Genomic DNA, 21540 nt, shown 5'->3' on the forward strand with positions numbered 1-21540 from the left:
ATTTGCCTGAGGGTTAGACTCCTTCCAAGTTAGAGGAACTGAAGCCAAAGGCCTTGCTGATACCCAGATGCTAGATTACTTCACTGTGTTATCTTGAGTATAAAAACAGATTACATGCATACATACATATGGTGTGACTCATTTATAAAAATGAATCTTTCTGTGCCTTAGTTTTCTCAGGGGTGAGGTGTGCGGGATGGCTGTTGGGATTTGATAGTCTGAGGATAATGATTTTATTTTAAAAATTGACATGCATTGTATATATTTCCCCCTAGATTACAAAAATATTTGGAAACACCTAAAAGTAGAAAATAAATATTACTGATACGCATATTATATGGAGAAAGCTAGTGTTAACGCCCCTTTGCCCCTTTTGCCTGGTGTGTGCATGGACATTATTGAGGTGCTTAATAGTTCCTGCAAAATTGGTTTCACAAGTTTTTGCTAATGATGTTCCAACTCCTAGTGCAGCAGTGGGTTTGTCTCTTCGTGCCCTTGACAGCATCACATGTTATATTTTAATGATGGAATTTGATAACCAAAACTTTCATTGATTTGTTTTCTGATTCTTTGTCGTTTTTAGTAAGTTGTGCTTTTTTTGTTTGTTGGCCATTTGAACTCTTGGTTCATGTACTTGGGAAGTGTCTATTAATGATGTCTTCCTAAGGTTGACCGTTGAAGACCTTAAGCAAGACTATTAGAAAGTCCTTTTAAGGGGAAGTTTCACTCTGCCGGTTGGAATACGTTTTTCCTACAGGGTGAATTAGTGGTCTGTGGTTAAAACCTGACTGCTTAGCCACTTGGAATTTGACTTTGAAGTTTGGCTTTAAAATTTAAGGAAAAGATTGGTGAAATATATCCAGGACCCCTCTTACACAACTTCCTGAAAGTCTATAATTATTCTAAAATAAAGTTTTAAAAATTCAAGGAATAGTAAAACTTCTCCTATTACGACCTGTAACTGAGCTTGGTGATTCTGACTGCGGGAGGCAGGGGGAGTGCAATATATGACAGCAGACCCACAGCCAAACAGTGGCTAGGAGCCTGCATTTATTGTTGCTGTTATTAAATTTGGAAATAATTTCAAACTTTAAAGTGGTTGCAAAAATAAAAACTGAGTAAGGAACGCCATTTACTCTTTCTAAAATTCATCCGTTGTTAACATTTGACCCCACGAGCATAGCTTTCGAAACGAGCTATTTTGTGACCACAGCCCCCTCTCAACCTCCTTCAGGATTTTCAGCACCACGGTCTCCTACGTTCCAGGCATTCACTCTCCTGAACAAAAATGTTTACACCTACAGTAGTTCTGTTTCCTGAAATTTAAATATAAATCCAATCATGTAGCATTTAAAGGTTTTGAACAATTGATCCCCTGCCTCTAAACTCAGATACAAGTCTGCTTCCGTGCCCCCCGGCACAGCCCCTCAGCTGTAGCTTACCTGCCTAGCGACTCTCTTGTTTGACTTGTTTCCACCTCAGTGCCTTTCCATGTGCTGATGTTTCATATCTGCTATATTATTTTGTTCATACTTCTTCCTCCTAAGTCACATACATGACTTTTCTGCTTAAAAAAAAGAAAAATCCCAGACTCCTGTACTCTAATTAGTACCATCTGATTTAGGCATACCTGTCCTGAGGTGTTTTGTTTGTTTGTTTGTTTTTGCTTTAGGGTTGGTTTTTGTTTGTTTAACTTTCATATAGATGTCATTACACAACATCCATCTGTTGTCTCCTTGAGTTTTCCCCAGTGGATGGCAAACCTCCATAGGCCTCATGTGGTTGTGCTGAAGGCATGACCTGGTTTTGAACGAGTTAGTGTGAACTGAATTTGGATTTCATTATTAGAACCATCTATAATCTATAAAGCAAAATTCTGATCGTGTTGATACTCTGGAAGACCTTCTTCCTTCAGGGATGTGGCTCTCTTCCCAGGTGGGCCTTCCTCCTATCAGGTAAAGGCCCATGCATGGCTGAAGGGGGTGAACCTGTTGTTTACTAGTGGCATAAACCTTGTGTTGTGTTGTGCTGCTGGGTGGGAAGAGACTTGGAGTGCGGTCTGGAAACCTCTTATCCAGCTGGAAAGGAGTTCTGAGTTTCTAACAATCGAGGTCTAAGTGCCTTGGGAGGACTGCCTGTACTGGAAGTGGAGTACTTCCCTTTTTTAAGTGAATCTAAGGCTGGTGCTAGTTCATTATCTGCAATGTCAATATTGATTTTTGTTTGTGAGGTGGAGTATTAACAGATTAGAATAGCTGCCGGCAGTTCTCAGCTGCTTCATTGAGTTTAAATGAATCCAGGGATGGCTGTTAAGATGTACTTGAGATTTTTAGGCTAAATCAGACCTTCTTACTATGGTTGGTTTTGACCAGTTTCACTGTTGGCAGCATCAAGGTGGAAAAATGAATCTTAAGGCCCTTCTCTACTTTTTAGAAAACCAAATCCTATTAGAAACTGCACAGATAAGAGGTATTAAGACATCCTCTGCTATACAGTGCAGCTTGACTCTTCTTCCACCAAGAGATGTTTTTGAATTAAAGCTATTGACTGACAACCCATGCTAGCAGATGGTACTCATACATCATATGTCCAAGTACGAGCTTGTTCAGAGACAGCAATTATCTACCGGGCCAAATTTTACAAAGACAAAGAATTTTAACAATGATCTTCAAGGATTAGGGATGCCCTGAGAAATGAGGCATGTTCCAAACCAGGCTTGCCTCTTAAGATGCTGTATTACCGTGCTTTCTGTATCTGGAGACGAGTTTAATTTTTAATCAAAGTTGTTTGCTTTCCTCCTTCTTGTTTTCCTTCCTCCAGCATTTCCTCTTATCTAGTATGTGAGTTAGAAATTAATAATGCTGATAATAATAATAATAATAGCCACATTACTGTTTGTTCTGATGTAGGAGGACCATGCAGATGAGTTGGTGATAAGTGAGTAGCCTGGGAGGAACTACTGTCTCTTTTTACAGCTCTGTAGGACCTTGGGATTGAGTTGTTTCAAATACAGCTAAATGTAGGAAGGGCAGTTATTATTAGAAAATTAGCCCCCAAGTCCCCCCCAAAACCAATCCATCAGATTCAGAGAGGTTATTATATCTGAGTTAATAAACGCCAACATTGAGTCTTGAAATAGCTCTTCATTTTTCATTGCACAGTCTGATTTATTGTTGATTGGTTTTTCATGACCTAATTAATTAATGATAATAACCTTTTTAAGTGACCAGAAATAAAATAAATTTCATGGATGTTTGGTATCCTGACTCTCATCCACTGAGGTTGATAGATTCGTGGTTGATAGGCAGGGCAGTTGGCTACTGGCTTCCTGTTGAGGCTTTTGTTTTTTAAGAGTTCAGGTTAGATGAAAGCCGTTGGTTTGTTCCTTATTTTTAGACCAGATAGAATAGAATCCTGCATTAATGCTGGCCTTCTCAGTCTTAGTGAGAACTATGAACATCTTTATAAGGCTTAGTAACTTTAATGGAGAGGTGCAGTCAAGACTTTAAGACCCATCAGCAGAACAGTCTGAGAAATCCTTCTTGGAAACATACCTAACTAAGGCTAAGTTTTGGAGAGCGTTTGACTCTAAATAGCCTTTTTTCCCCCCAAAAAGTAAGGGAGCATTAATGAATACATTTGCATTTATTACCATAGAACATAACCACATGGTGTGTAAACACTGAAGAACAGTGTGAGCTTTTTGAATAGAATTGTTTTAGTTGGCATGATAACTAGTTCAAAGTATTGTAAAGTTTTGAATGGTGAAATTTTAAAAACTATTTTAATATTTTAATTATGGTAAAGTATACATAACAAAATTTACCATCTTAACTGTTTTTACGTGTACAGTTTAGTAGTGTTCAGTATATTCACATTTATGAAACCAATCTCCAGACCTTTTTCATCATACAAAACTCTATATCCATTAAAAAACAACTCCCTATTTCCTGCTCCCCCCCAGCCCCTGGTAACTGCCGTTCTACTTTCTGATAGATCTTTGCTATCTTTAGATAGATCATATAAGTAGAATCATACAGTATTTGTCTTTCTGTGACTGGCTTATCTCACTTAGCACAGTGTCCCCAAAGCTCTCAAATCTAAGGGCTGGTTTATTTCTGGCTCACCTGTTACCTGTGGCCCTTTGGGGTCTCAGCTCATTGTGGAAGGGTCTCCATTTGGGGTCCACCTAAGCCAGCCCTGAACTTTGATTTCTGTTCAAGAGATCAGTAAAATGAAGGTTCCAGTTTGCCAAAATCACCCAATGTTTTGAGGGCAAGAGTAGCTTCTGTAGAGCTCATCCCTCTGGGGCTCTTCCTTCCTTTTGGCCTGCTTATTCCTTACGTAGTTGCTGAAGCCTCAGTGCTTTTCAGATTTTTTTAACAGTGTTTTCATTGTTAGTTATTTTCAGCAGAACGGTGAACCCGATAATGGAGGCTGTTTCTCCGGACACCAGACCTCTGGCCTTAGTTTGTCGTTGTTGCCTCTGCCACTCCCATCTATTCTGGGGCTGGACATGGTTCATCTTTAGCATCATTTTGATCATGACCAAATCAGACTTTTGTTTAAACACATCCCTGGCGGGAAGTCGTCCTATCTGACGATGTGAGCTATGGGTCCTTCCCTCATGAGACTCAAAATCAGTGTTAAACACCAAGGTCTTGTGATCTGCTGGTGGCTTTGGAAGGAGACCTTTTGGGAAGGAAATGTCCTTTTTTGACACTTCAGTTCCTGAGGGCTTGAGATAAGGTTGTCTCTTCTTCTTCTCCTTCTCCTTCTCCTCCTCCTCCTCCTCCTCCTCCTCCTCCTCCTCCTCCTCCTCCTCCTTCTCCTCCTTCTCCTTCTCCTTCTCCTCCTTCTCCTTCTCCTCCTTCTCCTTCTCCTTCTTCTCCTTCTTCTCCTTCTTCTTCTTCTCCTTCTTCTTCTCCTTCTCCTTCTTCTCCTTCTTCTCCTTCTTCTCCTTCTTCTCCTTCTTCTTCTCCTTCTTCTCCTTCTCCTTCTTCTCCTTCTCCTTCTTCTCCTTCTTCTCCTTCTCCTTCTCCTTCTTCTCCTTCTTCTCCTTCTTCTCCTTCTTCTCCTTCTCCTTCTTCTCCTTCTTCTTCTCCTTCTCCTTCTTCTCCTTCTTCTCCTTCTTCTCCTTCTCCTCCTTCTCCTCCTTCTCCTCCTTCTCCTCCTTCTCCTCCTTCTCCTCCTTCTCCTTCTTCTTCTTCTTCTTCTTCTTCTTCTTCTTCTTTCTTCTTCTTCACCTGGTTATAATTCAGTTGAGATAATAATTGAGTCTAGGGGGCAGGACGCTAGTTACTTTTTCATGATGCTAGATTGTCAGATGGATAACGAATTTTTATGTCCCAATGCAGCTGGTCACATGTTGATTGTTGAGAAATGAGCCTTTATTTAGTTTCTGAGAGAGATCCATGCAGGAGCACGGAGGGCAGGTACCATGTCCAGGAGGAGCAGTAATCAAACGACCATGTGTGACATGCTTGAGGAGGCAGATTGCTTTGGTGGGGAAGGCATCAGGGCGTGAGTGTCAAAAGCCCATGTCTAACTGTCTCCCCGCCCCCTCCTCATTCAGTCCTGTGACCTTGGACAAACCATGGAAAGTTTTTGGACAATAGTCATGTGCTTTTTCTCTTGACCTTGGTTGTCCTGCAAGGCTGTGACTGTGGGAGGGTAGATTTTGCTGGCCCCGGCAGCCAGCCATTGGGAGGACAGTGAGGAAGGAGTTGGAGCCCCCCCCGTGCTCCCCACTGAGGAGGAGGAGGGAGTAGCCACTTGATGGCTTGTTTAGAACCCAAACCATGGACTCTGGTTCCAGGACACTCATTATCCAGCAGATTAGGTCCTAGAAGCAGTCTTTGTTTATCTAGTCTAATCCTCTCGTTTGCAGATGAGTGAACAGGGCCCCAAGATTTTCTTGTATTTAAAAGTGGTAGTGTTGCACCAGCCTCACATGGCATGTTTTAGTGAAAAACAAAACAAAACAAAAAACCTAGTGAAATGGAGCCCGGGTTTGGTCAGTGTGGATTTGGGGGAGTGTACTCTAAACCTTTGAAGCCACTGCCCAAGCCCTGGAGAAAGGCATTAGCAGTGCGGAGCCAGCCTGCCCCTGCCGGCTGGCCAGCTGGCCCCTAGCTCTCCATGGGGCCCAGCTCCGGCCCTCTTGGCTGACACAGACCTTGAGATGGTTTAGTCAGAGATCAGCAGAGGTCCCTTTAACCAGCAAGTCAAAATCCCAACTATGCATTGAAGGATTGGGCAGTTAGGCCCCTGACACCCCTTCCTAGGCCGCTGCCAGCTCACTGCTCCCTGGGGCTCTGACTGCTGAGACTGCAGGCTCCTGGATGCTCTGCTCTTTTCACCCCTTTGCCCTGGACTGGGTCTGACTTTGCCTGCGGATTCCCACCCTCAGCTACAGAAGAGCCTTTCCACTCTTACCTTACTCCCCAGAGGACTGGCTCACACCGTTCACCCCAAATCATGCTCTCTGTATTTGCACCTGTGCCCACAGTCGCCTTCATTTGCAGTCACCACTACCACTAAAGCAGCCTCAGAACAGCAGAGCCTTTCAGATCATCCTTTATGTTATTAAAGCAGTTTAAATAAAGCTTATTTTTCAGCCGTCTGAGAATTATCAAGTACCAAACTTTCTTTTTAAATTACCTCTATAATTTTCTTTTAAAATTGCGCTTATAAAACTAGGTGACAGTTAAATGAAAAACGTGTGTTGCGCTTGGTGTTTCTTTTCTTTCTAAGCCTACAAACCTGTTGGCTTTGAGATAACAGGAAGGCATTGTCCTGAACACGTGGCTGTGTCTTTCTAGCTTGCCTCCAGCTCCTGGATTTAAATTGCTTTGTCTGGTCAATAGAGAACATTCCCGTTTTCTTGGATCCCATGGGGGAAGGAGAGCTGAGGGTCATGAATGAGCTTGGGCAAGACTCAATTGAAAAGTTTTAATGAAAGTAATTTTTCTCAAGTGTTGATAGTGAAAACATGTCGTTTCAGATGTGTCCTTGTCATGGCTGGGTCCTTGAACTGTAATTCTTGTCATTGTTGGGTTATTTCCTGTTTCTAGGAAATAGTTTTTTCCTGCCCTCCCCTATCCCCACCCCTCAACACACAAGAAGTTTTACCTTCTTTCTTGCTGGGAGTAGCAGTTGCTAGCATTTTGAATGTGGATATTTGGTGGAAGACTTAAATATAGGAGTTCTTCAAATTAAAGAAACAAGCAAGCAACATAATGTTAATTTTCTATGGTGGATTACCTGTGTCAGCATATTATGTTGGGTTGTGTACTGTCATCTGTAAACATACAGGGTTTTAGATTTGAAAAGGACTCTTGGTCCCTTAATTAACAGATGAAGATTCTGAGACCCAGAGAGGTCTTGGCTTGTTCAAGTTCCCACAGAGCCAGCTGGAAAGGAGCAAGACCAGAAGCTCTATTTCTTGGTCCCAAGGCTATTCCTTCCTCTCTCCCATGATGCCTCTCGTACTGGTGGTGTCCCCCTGCTCTCAACACCCACCCTCCGTCCTGGATGAGGAGAACAGACCCGCATGTCAGGACACATCAAGCCCATGCTCAGCTTCATGCCTTTGTCCCTTCTTTCTAATCATGCCCATCATGCCACAACCTACCCATCAGTTAAAAGGATCAGTGGGTGTCCTGCCCGCTACGCTGGTCTCACCCTCCTCAGAACGCCTGAAGTTCACTCCTCAAGTTTGTTTTAGCTCCTGTGACAGAGTCTCTTTCCAGATTGTAGTGTTAATTTCCATCTTGTAGGACCTGTCATGATGCCTGATTCCCAGTAAATGGGCCCTAAGTGAACAGGGAGAGATGTAATGTACTGGGTGTCACAAGGTGGGCTTGGCTTCTTTTGTTTTGCTGCCCAGCTTTTCAGGTGTCTGTTGTCTCTCCAGCTACTAACTCCAGAAGTGCAGAAAGTATAGCCTCCATATCTCTCCCCATAGCTCTTAGCAGAGTTCTCAGTTGGTGGTAGGTTACAGCGTTGTTACTTCATTTCCCAGCCCTTTGAATCTTGGGTGCAGTTTAAAATGTAAGTTTACTTTACCTTGAAGCCTCAGAACATGGCCATGTCTTCAAGGCTGCCTAAGTACTCTGGCCTTATGGTACCTACCATTTGGGAAATAAAGAAGCCAACAGGTCACAGCAATTAGTTTACAGATTTCCTTGGATACTGTGCTACTTATTTGCTGTGGCAAGATGTGTAAGTGTTGGTGGGAGATGCAAGCCAAATAATTGTTAGGATTGCTGTGAAAATTGCATTGGAAGCAGTAACCCTCCAGGGTTAGCTTTTTATAGCTAGAGAACCACTGGTGAAGTTTTTGTTCCAAGAGCCTCAAAATCCCCAGGATGCTGCATTTTATCCTGTTGGACTTCTGAAGTAATGCTGGTAACAGCTATTGTGCAGGTCTTTCAAGCTTTGCAATACAGAATTACTGATAGAAATGAGCCAGTTAAGAGGGAGGAAACAATTGCTTAGATGTTGTGAAGTAAGACAGATTGTATGGCGTTTATAAAACCGATGTGTAGTTTGCTCATGAAAGAGAATGCCTAACTGGAATTTATCTAATGAGAATTAAACCATTAAACCTGTTCAAGTGAAAAACAGTGGCCATCTGCCAAGTAAAAGCATAATCACCATTTAGAAGTGAGCTTCCTTTGTGCTCCTGTCTGCACATGACAGCATCTCCTGTGGAGAAACCGCTTTCTGACTTCTGGTTTTCTCGCTGTTTTCACAGAGCCTGAGCCCTTGTGAAGCTGGCGATGACAAGTCTGAATGGTCGCCATGCTGAAAAAACCATTGACATGCCAAAACCATCAGCCCCCAGAGTGCACGTGCAGAGATCCGTGTCCCGAGACACTATCGCCATTCACTTCTCAGCATCTGGGGAGGAGGAGGAGGAAGAGGAGGAGGAGTTCAGGGAGTACTTTGAAGAGGGGCTGGACGACCAAAGCATTGTAACGGGGCTCGAAGCCAAGGAAGACCTCTATCTTGAACCCCAGGGTGGCCATGACCCTGCTGGCCCTGGCACCCAGCTCATCCTGGCAGACGGGCTGTCTGTGCCCCCTGCCATTTTGCCCGTCTCCGAGAACACTGTAAAGCTGCTGGAGCCCCCTCCTCTGGCAGTGCAGGTATTAAGTACAGTGCCATTGGCTCTATCCCCAGGGTCGTCTTTGTTGGGGCCCTTAGCCAGCTCTCCCAGCGTGTCATCCCTTTCTGAGCAGAAAACCAGTTCTTCCTCCCCACTGTCCTCACCTTCCAAGTCTCCTGTCCTCTCATCCAGTGCCTCATCCTCCACCCTTTCCAGTGCAAAACCTTTCATGAGCCTTGTGAAGTCCCTGTCGACCGAGGTGGAGCCAAAAGAATCCCCACACCCCCCACGGCACAGGCACTTGATGAAGACGTTAGTCAAGTCTCTGTCCACTGACACCTCCAGGCAGGAGTCAGACGCGGTGTCCTATAAACCACCCGACTCCAAGCTGAATTTACACCTGTTCAAGCAGTTCACGCAGCCACGCAACACAGGTGGAGATTCCAAAACTGCACCCTCTTCCCCACTGACTTCGCCTTCTGACACGCGCTCCTTTTTCAAAGTGCCCGAAATGGAGGCTAAAATCGAAGACACTAAAAGACGCCTTTCAGAAGTCATATATGAGCCTTTTCAGCTTTTTAGTAAAATTATAGGGGAAGAAAGCGGCAGCCATAGGCCCAAAGCCTTATCTTCAAGTGCTTCAGAACTCTCCAATCTGTCCAGCCTGAACGGCCACCTGGAAAGCAATAACAACTACAGCATCAAGGAGGAGGAGTGCGACTCAGAGGGCGAGGGGGAGGGGAGTGGCCCCAGCGCCCCCGCCCCGGGGACTGACCGCCCGCCGCAGGCCGCAGAGGAGCCCGCGAGAGAGGCGGAGCCGAAGAGTTCCCAGGGGAGCAGTCTGAAGGATTTAGGCCTGAAGACTGGCTCTCTGGTTCTTGAGAAGTGCTCTCTGTCTGCCTTAGTGAGTAAAGAAGATGAAGAGTTTTGTGAACTGTACACCGAGGACTTTGATTTGGAAACGGAGGGGGAGAGTAAAGTGGATAAGCTCCCGGAGATCCCTCTTAAGCCGGAGGCGCTGGCGGATGATGGCGCGGCTCTGGACAGCGACCACGAGGTGGACTCGGCTGTGCAGCACGCGGACTTACCGGTGAAGACGCTGGGCTTCTTTGTAATGTGCGTCTATGCGTACCTCATCCTCCCCCTCCCACATTACGTGAGCGGACTCTTTCTGGGCATTGGCCTTGGATTCATGACTGCAGTTTGCACGATTTGGTTTTTTACACCACCAAGTGCTCATAAATATCACAGATTATATAAAAATCTGCAACACTGGAACCCAAGGTCTCTGGATATCAAAGAACCCGAGATACTAAAGGTAAGCCTCTCCGCAGCAGCCGGCTGGCATCCGGCCTTATTTTAGGTCCAACTTCATTCTTTTAGTTAATTGTCACAGGTTTTTGCACAAGCAGTGTTTTTAAGACTTTGGGATGTGTTCATTCTTCCAGGCACCCAAGAGACTTGTCCAGTGAGCGTCATTCTAGTTCAGGTTTTGCCAGTTGACCACATAGTTTTTCAAGGATCTTCATGGCTCGAGAGACTAACATTTACATCCAGTTTCCTTTTCCGTCTCTCTCTAAATTTGCCGGGGATTTGCTACTTGCTGGGGATTTGTCATAGTTGAGTCTGTTAGGATTAAATGTTCTTGAGACTCTGGGGAAAGGTTAAGTACCCCTGGAATGCAGGAGAAGGGGCGGCGGCGGAGAAGGCAGATTACTGCTCACATCCCTCTTTCCCCTGCACACAGTGAGGCCTGGGCTTGTGGAGGAGGCCTTACCTTTCCATGCACATCAGGTCTCAGGAGCTGGGCCTCTCAGGGGCCCCAGGCAATCCATCAGAATAAAGAAAGAAAATATTAGAACTGCCATTTGAATTTATTTCAGCATAGTTAAAAAATGTATGGTTGTTTCATAACATACAGGATATAAAAGTACAGCCGTAGCTTTTATGGTTCATAAGTCATTCACAAATACACTCTTTTTTTTTTGTATATGTATTTTTAAATTTTGGTAAAATACCCCTAACAAAAGTTACCATCTTAGCCATTTTAAAGTAAACAGTTCTGTGGCATTGTATTTAATATTCATTTACAATGTTGTACAACTATCACCACCATCCATCCCCGTATCTTTTTTCATCTTGTAAAACTGAAACTCTGTTAAACAGTAACTCCCTATTCTCCCCTCTGCCCAGCCCCTGGCAAACACTATTATTTTCTGGGTTTTTTTTATGTTGAATACTCCATATCATATAACTGGAATTACACAGTATTTATCTTTTTGTGACTGGCTTATTTCACTTAGAATAATGTCCACAGGATTATTCCATGTTGTAGCATGTGGCAGAATTTCCTTCCTTTTTAAGGCTGAATAATATTCCATTGTATATGCCACATTTTGCTTATCTATTCTTCTGTCACTGGACACTTGGGTTGTTTCCACATTTTTCCTATGCTGCTATGAACGTGGATGTACAAATATTTCTTTGAAACCCTGCTTTCAGTACTTTTGGGTATATACCCAGAAGTGGAACTGCTGGATCATCTGATAATTTTAGTTTTAATATTTTGGGGAACCACTGCACTGTTGTCTACAGTGGCTGTGCTGTTTTACATTCCCACCAGCAATGCACAAGGGTTCCAGTTTCTCCACATCCTCTCTAATACTTGTTATTTTCTGGTTTTTTGATAGTCTTTTGATAATTCAAAGCTTGTTTGGTTTCTCTGTAATAGATTTTTTCCCTCTCTTTGTTTAAGAATACTCAGAAAATGGCACCATGATCTCTCCTCATTGCACAACAAAACAAGGGAAAGAACTCTCAGAGTCCAAAATACTGTTTGTTTTTTGGTTTTTAATTTTATAACATTTTTCCCTTATTCAAAAGAAATACACAGTCAGTGTTTAAAAAAACACAGGAAACCCAAAGAAAAAAATTAGTCTTTATCACACTAGAGGGAGGGAATTACAGTTTATATATATATATACACACACACATATATTATATGTATTATATTTATTATATTAACTATATATATAGTTAATATATACGTACATACATAATAACATATATATCCTTGTTTTTTCCTACATTTTTACATGTATGAGCATATATATCACACACATTCACACTCACGCACTCTTTTTGTTCTGATTTAATGGGATCGTATACAGGCATATCTCAGATATATTGTGGGTTCAGTTTCAGACCACCACAGTAAAGCAAAATATTGCAATAAAGGAGTCAAATTTTTGGTTTCCCAGTTGTGTTTACACTATTCTGTAGTCTATCAAGTGTGCAGCAGCATTATGTCTAAAAAATGTACATATCTTAATTTAAAAATACCTTATTGCTAAAAAATGCTATCCTTCATCTGACAATACAGGGTTGCCACAAATTTTCAGTTTGTAAAAAATGCAATAGGGTGAGGCTCAGTAATGCAAAGCACAATAAAATGAGGTTTGCCTGTATTTCGCAGTTCAGCCTCTTTCTTTTTTCTTTCACATGGCAATATGTTATGAGACTGCTTCTTTTTTAAGAGAAGCTGGTGCTGAGACTTGAGAATGTGACACACTTAAGCTTAGCATGAATGTAAGAAGGGGAGCAAAAGTGACTCACTATGTATCGTTGCTAAGCTTCTTTGATAGGGTGATGCTGTGACTACTGAATTACATGCCCTGTAAGTTAGTGCTAACTTGAGCAAAGCGTTATGGTACTTGGATTAATACCAGGCCTCATGACTAACTGTGGTGTTCAGTTTAAACTGGTTTGAGCTCTTAATTGTCTTGGGAAGATTTTAATTTTAATCCAGTCAGTCTTTAGGGCTGAGTCCAATTTACTAACTAGTCTACTAATTAGTCAAGAATTTACTAGCTGCATGGAGGATGCATAGAGTGGTTGCTTTGATCTGATCGTTGAAACAGTAAAGGCAGCACTGCAATGCTGAACACCTGCAGAGGGCTGGCTGTAGGGTTAATTATCTCATTTAATCCTCATCACAACCCCTTTCAGTTAGGGCATGTGCACATAAGGACATGGAGGCGCAGAGTGGGTAAGTTACCTGTCCAGGGTCACACAGCTAGTGAGTAAGGGAGCCAAGCAGGGCTGACTATTTTTTTTCAAGGAAGGTGTTTTGCTCTCGGTGCCTGGAATAAATGTATTTGAATTTTCCTTGTAGAGAACAGGTACTTCAGTGCTGTCATGGACTGACATGTGTAATTCAAGCACATTGTACATTTTAGCCTGAGGTCTTTTGTTTGGTGTACAGGGCTGTTTTTAGATACCTGGCTGAATACATTCTCTATTTTAAAGGGGTACACTACTATGAACTAGAAGGGTAAATTGTAAGTTGCAAGCCTAAGAATTTAAATGCAAATGTTCTTTGGTTTCAATTAATTTTACTGAGAAGGAGATTGTACTCTGGGGAACCATTTTAAAAAGATGACACTTGAAAACATTTAGAAGTATTGACATTAAATTTAGGACATAATGTTGTGATAAGAAAAGGAAAATATAGTGGAGTCTAACTTTATGTTATGTTTTTTCACTGGACATTGTGCTTTACTTTCTGTATGAGGAAGTTTCTGAATGAGGTTGGATAACACTAGCTGTAACCAAGTAGAAGTTTGTTTCCAGCTTGGGTGTTCCTGGTGATAGGTGGGTGGCTGGCCTCCTCTACATATTGATTAGGAACCCAAATTCCTTCCATCTTGTGGCTCAGCAAACTTTTTCTTAAAGGGCCAGGTAGGAAATATTTTAGGCTTGTGGGTCATACAATTTCTGTTGCAACCCACTCAGCTCATTATAGCAGAAAAGTGGCCATAGACGTTACGTAAATGAATGAGTGTGGCTGTGTTCCAATAAAACTTTACAGAAAGAGGCCTCAAGACCAGTGTGCTGACCCCTGCCCCAAGTCATTAGAGTTCTTTGTATCTAGCTGGCAAAAAGGGAAAGAGAAAGCAAAGAGAAAGTGGACCTCCTTAAATGCTTTGAGCCAGAAATGACACACATCATTTCCATTCACATTCCACTGGGGTGAGCTAGTCCCACAGACCCTCCAAAATGTCAGAGGCCCTGGAAACCTAGGACTTGGCTGGGTAGCTTATTCTCAGCAACAGTGCTACACTGTGGAAAGGGGTGCCCATATTCTGGAGGCACAGCCAGCCTCCTCTGCCTTACTCTCATAGTACTTATCAGAGCCATGTTTGTATGTTTATTGTGTCTCCCCCAGTTCACCAGAAGCTTCATGAACACACAGACCATGTCCGTCTTGTTCATCATTGTGTCCTCAGCACCTTGCATGTATCAGGCACGTGCTAAGTGATTGTTGGATGAATGGATGGGTAGATGGGTGGAGGGATAGGTGGATGAATGAGATTTTATCAGAAAATTTAGGCAGTAAGTTAGTATTGACCCTGTGATCTCACTGTAAAGTTGCTTTTTAAAAGAAATCCCTGATACTTGCTGTTTTTTTTTTTTTGAAAAAAAAAAGTTTAGTCATAATTTGATCAGAGTGATCTTTTAAAGAGATGAAAAATAATTACTAAAAAGTACAGCTTATGGAAAGTTTTTCCTTTTCCCACAGCAGTGGAAAAGCCAAGATGGTCCATCTCTGATAGGATTTGAAACTTGGTATTTGTTGCTTAGAAACAAGCAGCAAGTCTGCCCTCCTCTCACCAGGCCCTTACAGCACTGCCCTCCTGAATTCAGAGGGAGCGAAGGATGGAAAGTGGATATCAAGGAGAGCATGGGAGGAATGGGGATGGTGGTGTGTTCTGGATTTCCACTCTGCTTCCAGATTTATGGCTTTAAAGTGTTGCAGGAGATGGGCCTTGGTTTTCTTTATAACAGTTCTGTGGGCCGATTTCTAGGATGAGTGGAAAGAGTCACTTTTTGAAAATAGCTTGATTTGGGGGATTTGTCAGCTGATTGGAGTTACTTTCTGATGCTATGTAGTTCATTTTTATAGAGGATATGATGATGCAATTCTTGAGGGCAGGTATGGAAATTTTTTTTTAAACATTTACTGATACAAGAGGCTATAAAACCTGCCTGTGATAAAACTCTCAAGTACAGAGGCCCTGCCCCCAGCTCCTGCATACTTCATGCCCCTGACTAGCCCTCAAATGCTTTGAGCCAGAAATGACACTCATCTGGTGAGTCCCGGGAACCAGTCAGGCAGGGGGCCTGGTGCTCAGGGGCTGTTTCAGGAGACCGTGTGGTTTTAAGCCTCTGAACCATATATGATCTCATTGATGGGTCCAGGAAGTCCTTGCAGTCTGGACTGAGAGTCTGGTTCCTTTATTGGCTTCATGAACAATTCAAAGAGCACTGCAGTTTTTATTCGATGTGCCTTCACCTGACAAAGAAAGGGAGGAGAAAAGTAAAGCTTTTCTGTCCTTTCTATTGATTTTTATTATTCCATCCATACTGCAGACATTTGTATTTAAAAATGACACTGCAGCAGTGATGATTCTGTGGGTGGTGAGCCCAGAAGACTAGTCTGCAGACAAGTAGCAGCTATCCTCAAAGGCTGGTACTCCACCACCTCTCACCCAGAGCCAATTAGCAGCTCTGCTGTCTAGAATAGAAGCAGTCAGAGCCTCTGTGACGCTAAAGAGCTGTCACAGAGTCCACAGAGTAACTCTTAGAACTCCCTCCAAAGTCTGCTTTTTATAAATGATGGGAATTCATAGTTGATGTGAGGTAGCAAATAGAAGAAAAGTTGCCATCTGCATTCATCACAAAGTAACACGTGAACAGATGAAAGCCGGGAGAAGACCAGAATGTTAGGAGAAGCTAATGAGACTTAAAGAATGGAGATCTGGGTAAGTTAGCTCAAGGCGGAGCCTCCTGTGTGCCACTGAGTCCCAAGGCATCATTGTGAGCAACACCTCCTAGGTGGTAACCTTCCAGGGGTTTTATTTTGGGTGACTAGCTAGATACCCTGAGCTGGGGACCCTGGGAAAGAACAGGTTTGGGCAGGAGGAGAATGAGGCATTTAGTCTCTGCGTATTGCACTTGGGATCTTTGCTTTGCTAAGCATTCTTAAGCAAGTTGGATGTTCTTTCTTCCTCAAGAATGTACTTGTCACTTGACCAGAAGTATAGAGTCCGTCCTCCGTATTCTCACATTCCCCCTCCATGTACTCAACCAACCATGGATCAAAAATATTTGGGAAAAAAATCCCAGAAAGTTCCAAAAAGCAAAACTTGAATTTACTGCTTGCTGGTAACTATTTACATAGTATTTACATTGTATTTGCAACTATTTACATAGGGTTTACATTGTATTTGTAACTATTTACATAGCGTTTATACTGTATTAGGTATTATAAGTAATTTAGAGATGATTTAAAGTGTACAGGAGGATGTGCATAGGTAATACGCAAATACTGCACCATTTTATATAAGGGACTTGAGCATTTGTGGATTTTGGTATCTGCAGGGGTCTTGAAACCAATCCCTCTTGTATACTGCAGGACAATTATATTTAATTTAGTACCATTCCTATACACTAACATTTCCATATGTCTATAATGAGAAGCTTCCTGAAGATTTCAGAAGGTTCTTGGGTTTATGTTTGAGTGCATGAGTCATGTAATTTTGAGTTATATTCATGAGTAAATTCTTAATCTCAGACTTATAAACCACCTGCAGAACACAGCAGTAGAATGTTGGTTTTGGGAGTGATGACTGTCTCTTTTTGAAAGATATGGCCCAGAAGGTTGACTAAAATTGCATTTACACCATTGCATAACTAACAAATTAATTTTGGAGAATCTTTTTCCCTTAGGTCATGTCACATTGAGATATTTAATAAGAGGGATAGATTTTTAAAATAATCACATTCCCTTAATGCAGGCTGTGGTTTTACATATAAAAGAATACTTCTGTAGGGAGAACATTATCAATTTTGAGATGAAATTCTAACTTGTAAATTTAATCTCAACTTCATGCAATTCTTTCTTTTAAGAAATTAGAGTGAGCAAACCTTACGGTAAAAACAGCCTCATTACATACAGCCGAAAGAGACTCATTACACAGAGCGAAAAAAAGGTCTCTTTTTTATTGGTCTCTTATAACCCTCAATACAATGAGTGCAAGAAATAAAGTGTTTTTTTCTATGTTACACGTATCTGAAAATATCCTGCCCTGGTAACGGGTTGCTTAAGTTTTTACATTTGGCTTTTATAATCATGGCTATTTCCCAATGCCCTGCTGCTCGGGAAGTTTGTCAGGTGAGATGTTTTAGGGTAGGCGCTCTCACCTACAAACAGGTACCCCATGTTTGGGTTGGTTGGAGAAGTAACTGTGTGGAAAATGCTTCCTGGATCACATAAAACACTGGTAAGGATGTCAGGTAAACCCAGAATGATTTTTTTCATCTTTTATTTTTTAATGTTTCATTGTAGGAAATTTCAAGTATACACAAAAGTAGAGAGGATAGTGTAATGAGCTCCCATGTACCCAACACCCAGCTTCAACAATTATGCATTTTGCCACTTAGCCTATTAATTTATGTCACGGCTGAACCGTAATTCTGGTCTACCTGTAATGCAGCTACAGTTCATAGCATCATTTCCTTGGGAAAATGCATCCTGAATTCCAGCTAGGTATTGGAGGATCATCCTTTTTGGTTTTGTTTCAGGGGTCATCTATGGAGTGAGCAGAGAAACTGGGCAGTGTGGGTCTGAGATTTCTCAAGTCATGTTTTTTTTGGAAGAGTAAGTTATTAAATATGAAAAAAAATCAGTGCTAGATATCTTTTCACCTCTAAATTTTATGTGTAATGTATAAAGAAGGTACAGAATGCATCCAAGATTGTTCTTATTGTACAATAGTTCGCCTTTAAGAAGTTTGCCATCCCCCTAAAGACAAGGAGATTTTAAGCAAGATGGCCCCAGGGCATGAGCACGCTGGTTTGTTGGTGCTCTGGCGGCTGCTATAAGCTCTCTGTGTAGATTCTGTTGCTCCTTTCAGTGGTGTCCAAAATGGGTTGCTGAAGACACAGTCCAAGAAGAAAATATTATAGTTTCTATTTGTACATATTTTTACTCTTTATCTATAAGAAAGTAAATAAGCCTTGCTAATATTTAACGTACAGATCACCATATGTTGACCTTTGGCCAAAATCCTTGGAAATTATCAAGAAGACTATTTGAAATATGGATTTATATCCATTATCGTTAACGATGAGCCTCACCCTGTGTGTGTGTGTGTGTGTGTGTGTGTGTGTGTGTGTGTATGTGGTGCCTTGATGTGTCACCTGAAGATAGCACAAAGGACATCAGAAGGGAAAAACTAAAAGTTAGCAAAAAGGCCACTTATTCACTTTTCACTTTTAGCTACTTTTTACTTTTTATAACATCTGTATTATATTAGAACATGTATATAATTTATAAGTAAATATATATATTGTGGGTATACAGTCACATTTAACTGATGGGATGTGTGATCTAAAGCTTGGCGTCTACTAATTTATTTGCTTGCTAATCTTTTGTCTTATAATTTCAACACTTGTTAATATGATATTATGTTTACTGTGTATCAACATAAATAGATCTTGGTTATTTCATTGGTTCATCTGATGTGATGTTATTTTTCTGTCTAATTTACATGCTTGTTATCGCCTACCTCTATTACTGTCTGCCAGTGCATATACCTGACTTTGCAAGCTGCTGCCCTAAAGTATAGGAAAAACCAAGAAAAAGGCCATTTTCCCAGGCAGAGTCTGTGGCTTTAGCCCTAATTCCAGTGCTTCTGGTGACACTGCTGGAAAGGTGACCTTGAAGCAGGCTGTTGGAGGATGTGGGTAGTATTGATGCTCTGGCACTTCCTCCCCTAATGGGCTTTTTTTTTGGCTGGTGTCTTAAAGCAGCATTTATGTTGAATGTTGACTGTGTGCTTGAGGCTATCATTCATAGTATGAATTCTGTCTGTAGGTCTATCTGTCTTTCATGGGTAGAATCAAATTTGTATCTAAAATTCTGTGAAGTTTAGTAGGCTGTTCCTGCCATATTCTCTAACTCCATCATCTATGATATTATGTTTTAACTGACGACTCCACTTCTAAACCATTAATACATCGGAAAGAGTGTAAGCCTGGCAAAGAGAAAATCCTGCTTATGTTTTAGTTTGGGGGACAAAAGCAAAACAATCACGTATTTGTGTGCTATAGAGATGATTTTCAGCAGCAGGGACGTCAGGTCCTGGCTTTGTTCTTAGGTTTAGGACTTGCTCCTTCCCTGATAGACTAGATGAAGGAATGATGCGGGGGAACGGAGTGACAAGCAGCCTCAAATTCCAGCACAGCCACGTGACAGCAGGGTGTCAGCCCAGGCACCCCGCACACTAAAGATAGAGAAGTCCCCGTTGCTTCCTCAGGCCGGAGGGCTTGTGCTTTCTTCTGGTCAGCTCAGTGTCAAGCTGAGCAAGAGAGCGTTGGCCTTGACCTGCTGATTGGCCCCGTAACTGAGAGTGAGCACAATAGTAGTTCTTCTAGACTTTATTATTTTGCAAAAGGTTAATTGTAGCTTTTAATCTTTTCAAGTATTAAATGAATCCCTTTATAGATTGTGGTTTATACTTTCAGACATGGCTTCTAAATCCAGCAGAGAATTGAAGAGAAACCCCTGACCTTTTACAAATGGGATCACAGGACCAGTCTGTGGGCCAGACAGCTGCAGCCCAGCTGACTGTGGTCATTGTCCCCCAGCGGCGTGCACTGTCTCCGTTTTAACAGCTCCAGTGTCAGAAAGAAACGAGGCTTGTTTGAGATGCTTTGGTGTGGGTTGAGAGCATCTCAGTTTTTTAGTTGAGCTGCTGGAATGGAATGAGTTGCTAACTATATCTGTGTCTCTTTATACCCACCCCCTTGTCCCATGTCAAAACAAAGTTGGAAAAATATCTTACTTGGTAAGGAATTCCAAGAACGGCTGAACAGTGGACAGTTGGGCACTATATGGGGAACGAGATGAAGGCCTTGGAGCTGTGGCGCTGCTCTCAAAATTTGATATTGGGCTGCTTGGGTCTGGCAATTCCATGTGCAGCTTAATCTAGGGAGCTGATCAGGACCCAGGAAAAAGTTAGCTGATTGATGGTATCAAAAGGCAATCAGGAATTTGACACAACATTGTAAAATGACTGTAACTCAATAAAAAAAAAATGTAAAAAAAGAAAAAAAAAGGCAATCAGGGTTTGCACTGGGTAATTGCTTTCTGCGAGGGCAGCCTGGTTCCGGATCAGTAGGGGTGCACTGGGGGCAGAACAGGGAACTCTGAGAGAAGTCGTCCCTGGCCAGCTCTTGGTCTGAGCATCCCAGTGGCCATCTGCATCCTGTATGCCTGACGGATGTGGGTCAAGTAGCAGCCCTTGTGACTCTCAAGGTTTCCTACTATCAAGCTTGTGATGTTCCTGAAAGAGCCTTGTGTGGGAGTCAGGACACGTGGGCTCCAATCACAACACCTCTCTCTGCTGTAGATAAGTGACTAATTCAGTTTCTGTCCTGAAAAGCTTTAACATCTGTGACTCTTAAGTGTCCCTCTGAGGTTACATATTTTCTTCTTCTGTGCTCTTTTGTGCAGTTATAATTCGGTTTTTCTCTTTGGGAACAGTGACCAAGTCTTCTTCAAAGTAACCTTTCCATCTCCCTGCACTTAGTAGGATCTCATCTCATTCCTTTGCTTCTGTCCACTTGTAGCTGCAGCTACACCTGTGGGCTGTGATGGGCCCAGCAGTCTGTCCTGGTTACTTGTGCCTTACAGATTTTTTAATCCTCCCAGCCACCCTCTGAATTAGGCTACGTTTATGTGTTCAGTGGACAAACATTTGTTACAGTGGTGATTATCTTGTGGAGTTATGTAGTTAAGCAAACCAGGCAGTTAATGGATACAGTGATGGGGGGAAGTAACAGAGGATTGTGCCTAGGTGATCAGGGAAGCTTCCTGGGAGAAGCATCATCTTCGCCATGACCTGAGGGATGACAGGTGTCAGCCAGACTCAAGGTGGGGCTGCCATGGGAATGAGGTAGGAACCCGGGCCTCATAGCTGGGTAGACTTGATTTAAGTCCCAGATTTGCAACTACACAGATCACTTTTTTTTTTAAACCGCTCTCTAGGCACATCACTTAACCTCTCTCACCACTTTCCTTACTTAGAAATCCGTAGGGAATTGGCAGAAGTAAAGGAGATAATGCGTGTGAGGGCTGGGATCATAATATGAACCTATTATTACAAATATTAATATTGGTAGTTAAAAATCATATTCATAAGATTGTTCCTTTTCTATATGCAGATTGTACCTGAGTAAAGTAGTGTTAGCACGGAGAAAGTCATTACGGCTTGAGCAGAGTGTGAGGTGGGGACCAGGGAGCCACGAAGCTGGGAAGTGAGGCAGATTGGGTCCCTTTTACAGGTGAGAAAACTGAG

At 42.3% G+C, this 21540-nt stretch overlaps 1 protein-coding gene across 5 annotated transcripts in view; it reads left to right on the forward strand.

Moving 5' to 3' along the window:
* Positions 1-21540, forward strand: part of TEX2 (testis expressed 2) — a 98480-nt gene that overhangs the window by 35494 nt on the left and 41446 nt on the right. For all 5 annotated transcript variants that reach the window (XM_064495662.1, XM_064495665.1, XM_064495666.1 and 2 more), the window contains exon 2: positions 8762-10433. In XM_064495662.1, coding sequence (XP_064351732.1) covers positions 8787-10433 — 1647 coding nt within the window. In that variant the 5' untranslated portion in view covers positions 8762-8786. The remainder of the gene's footprint in view (positions 1-8761; positions 10434-21540) is intronic.

The sequence above is a fragment of the Camelus dromedarius genome, chromosome 16 (assembly GCF_036321535.1).
Source record: "Camelus dromedarius isolate mCamDro1 chromosome 16, mCamDro1.pat, whole genome shotgun sequence".
In the NCBI taxonomy this organism is placed as follows: Eukaryota; Metazoa; Chordata; class Mammalia; order Artiodactyla; family Camelidae; genus Camelus; species Camelus dromedarius.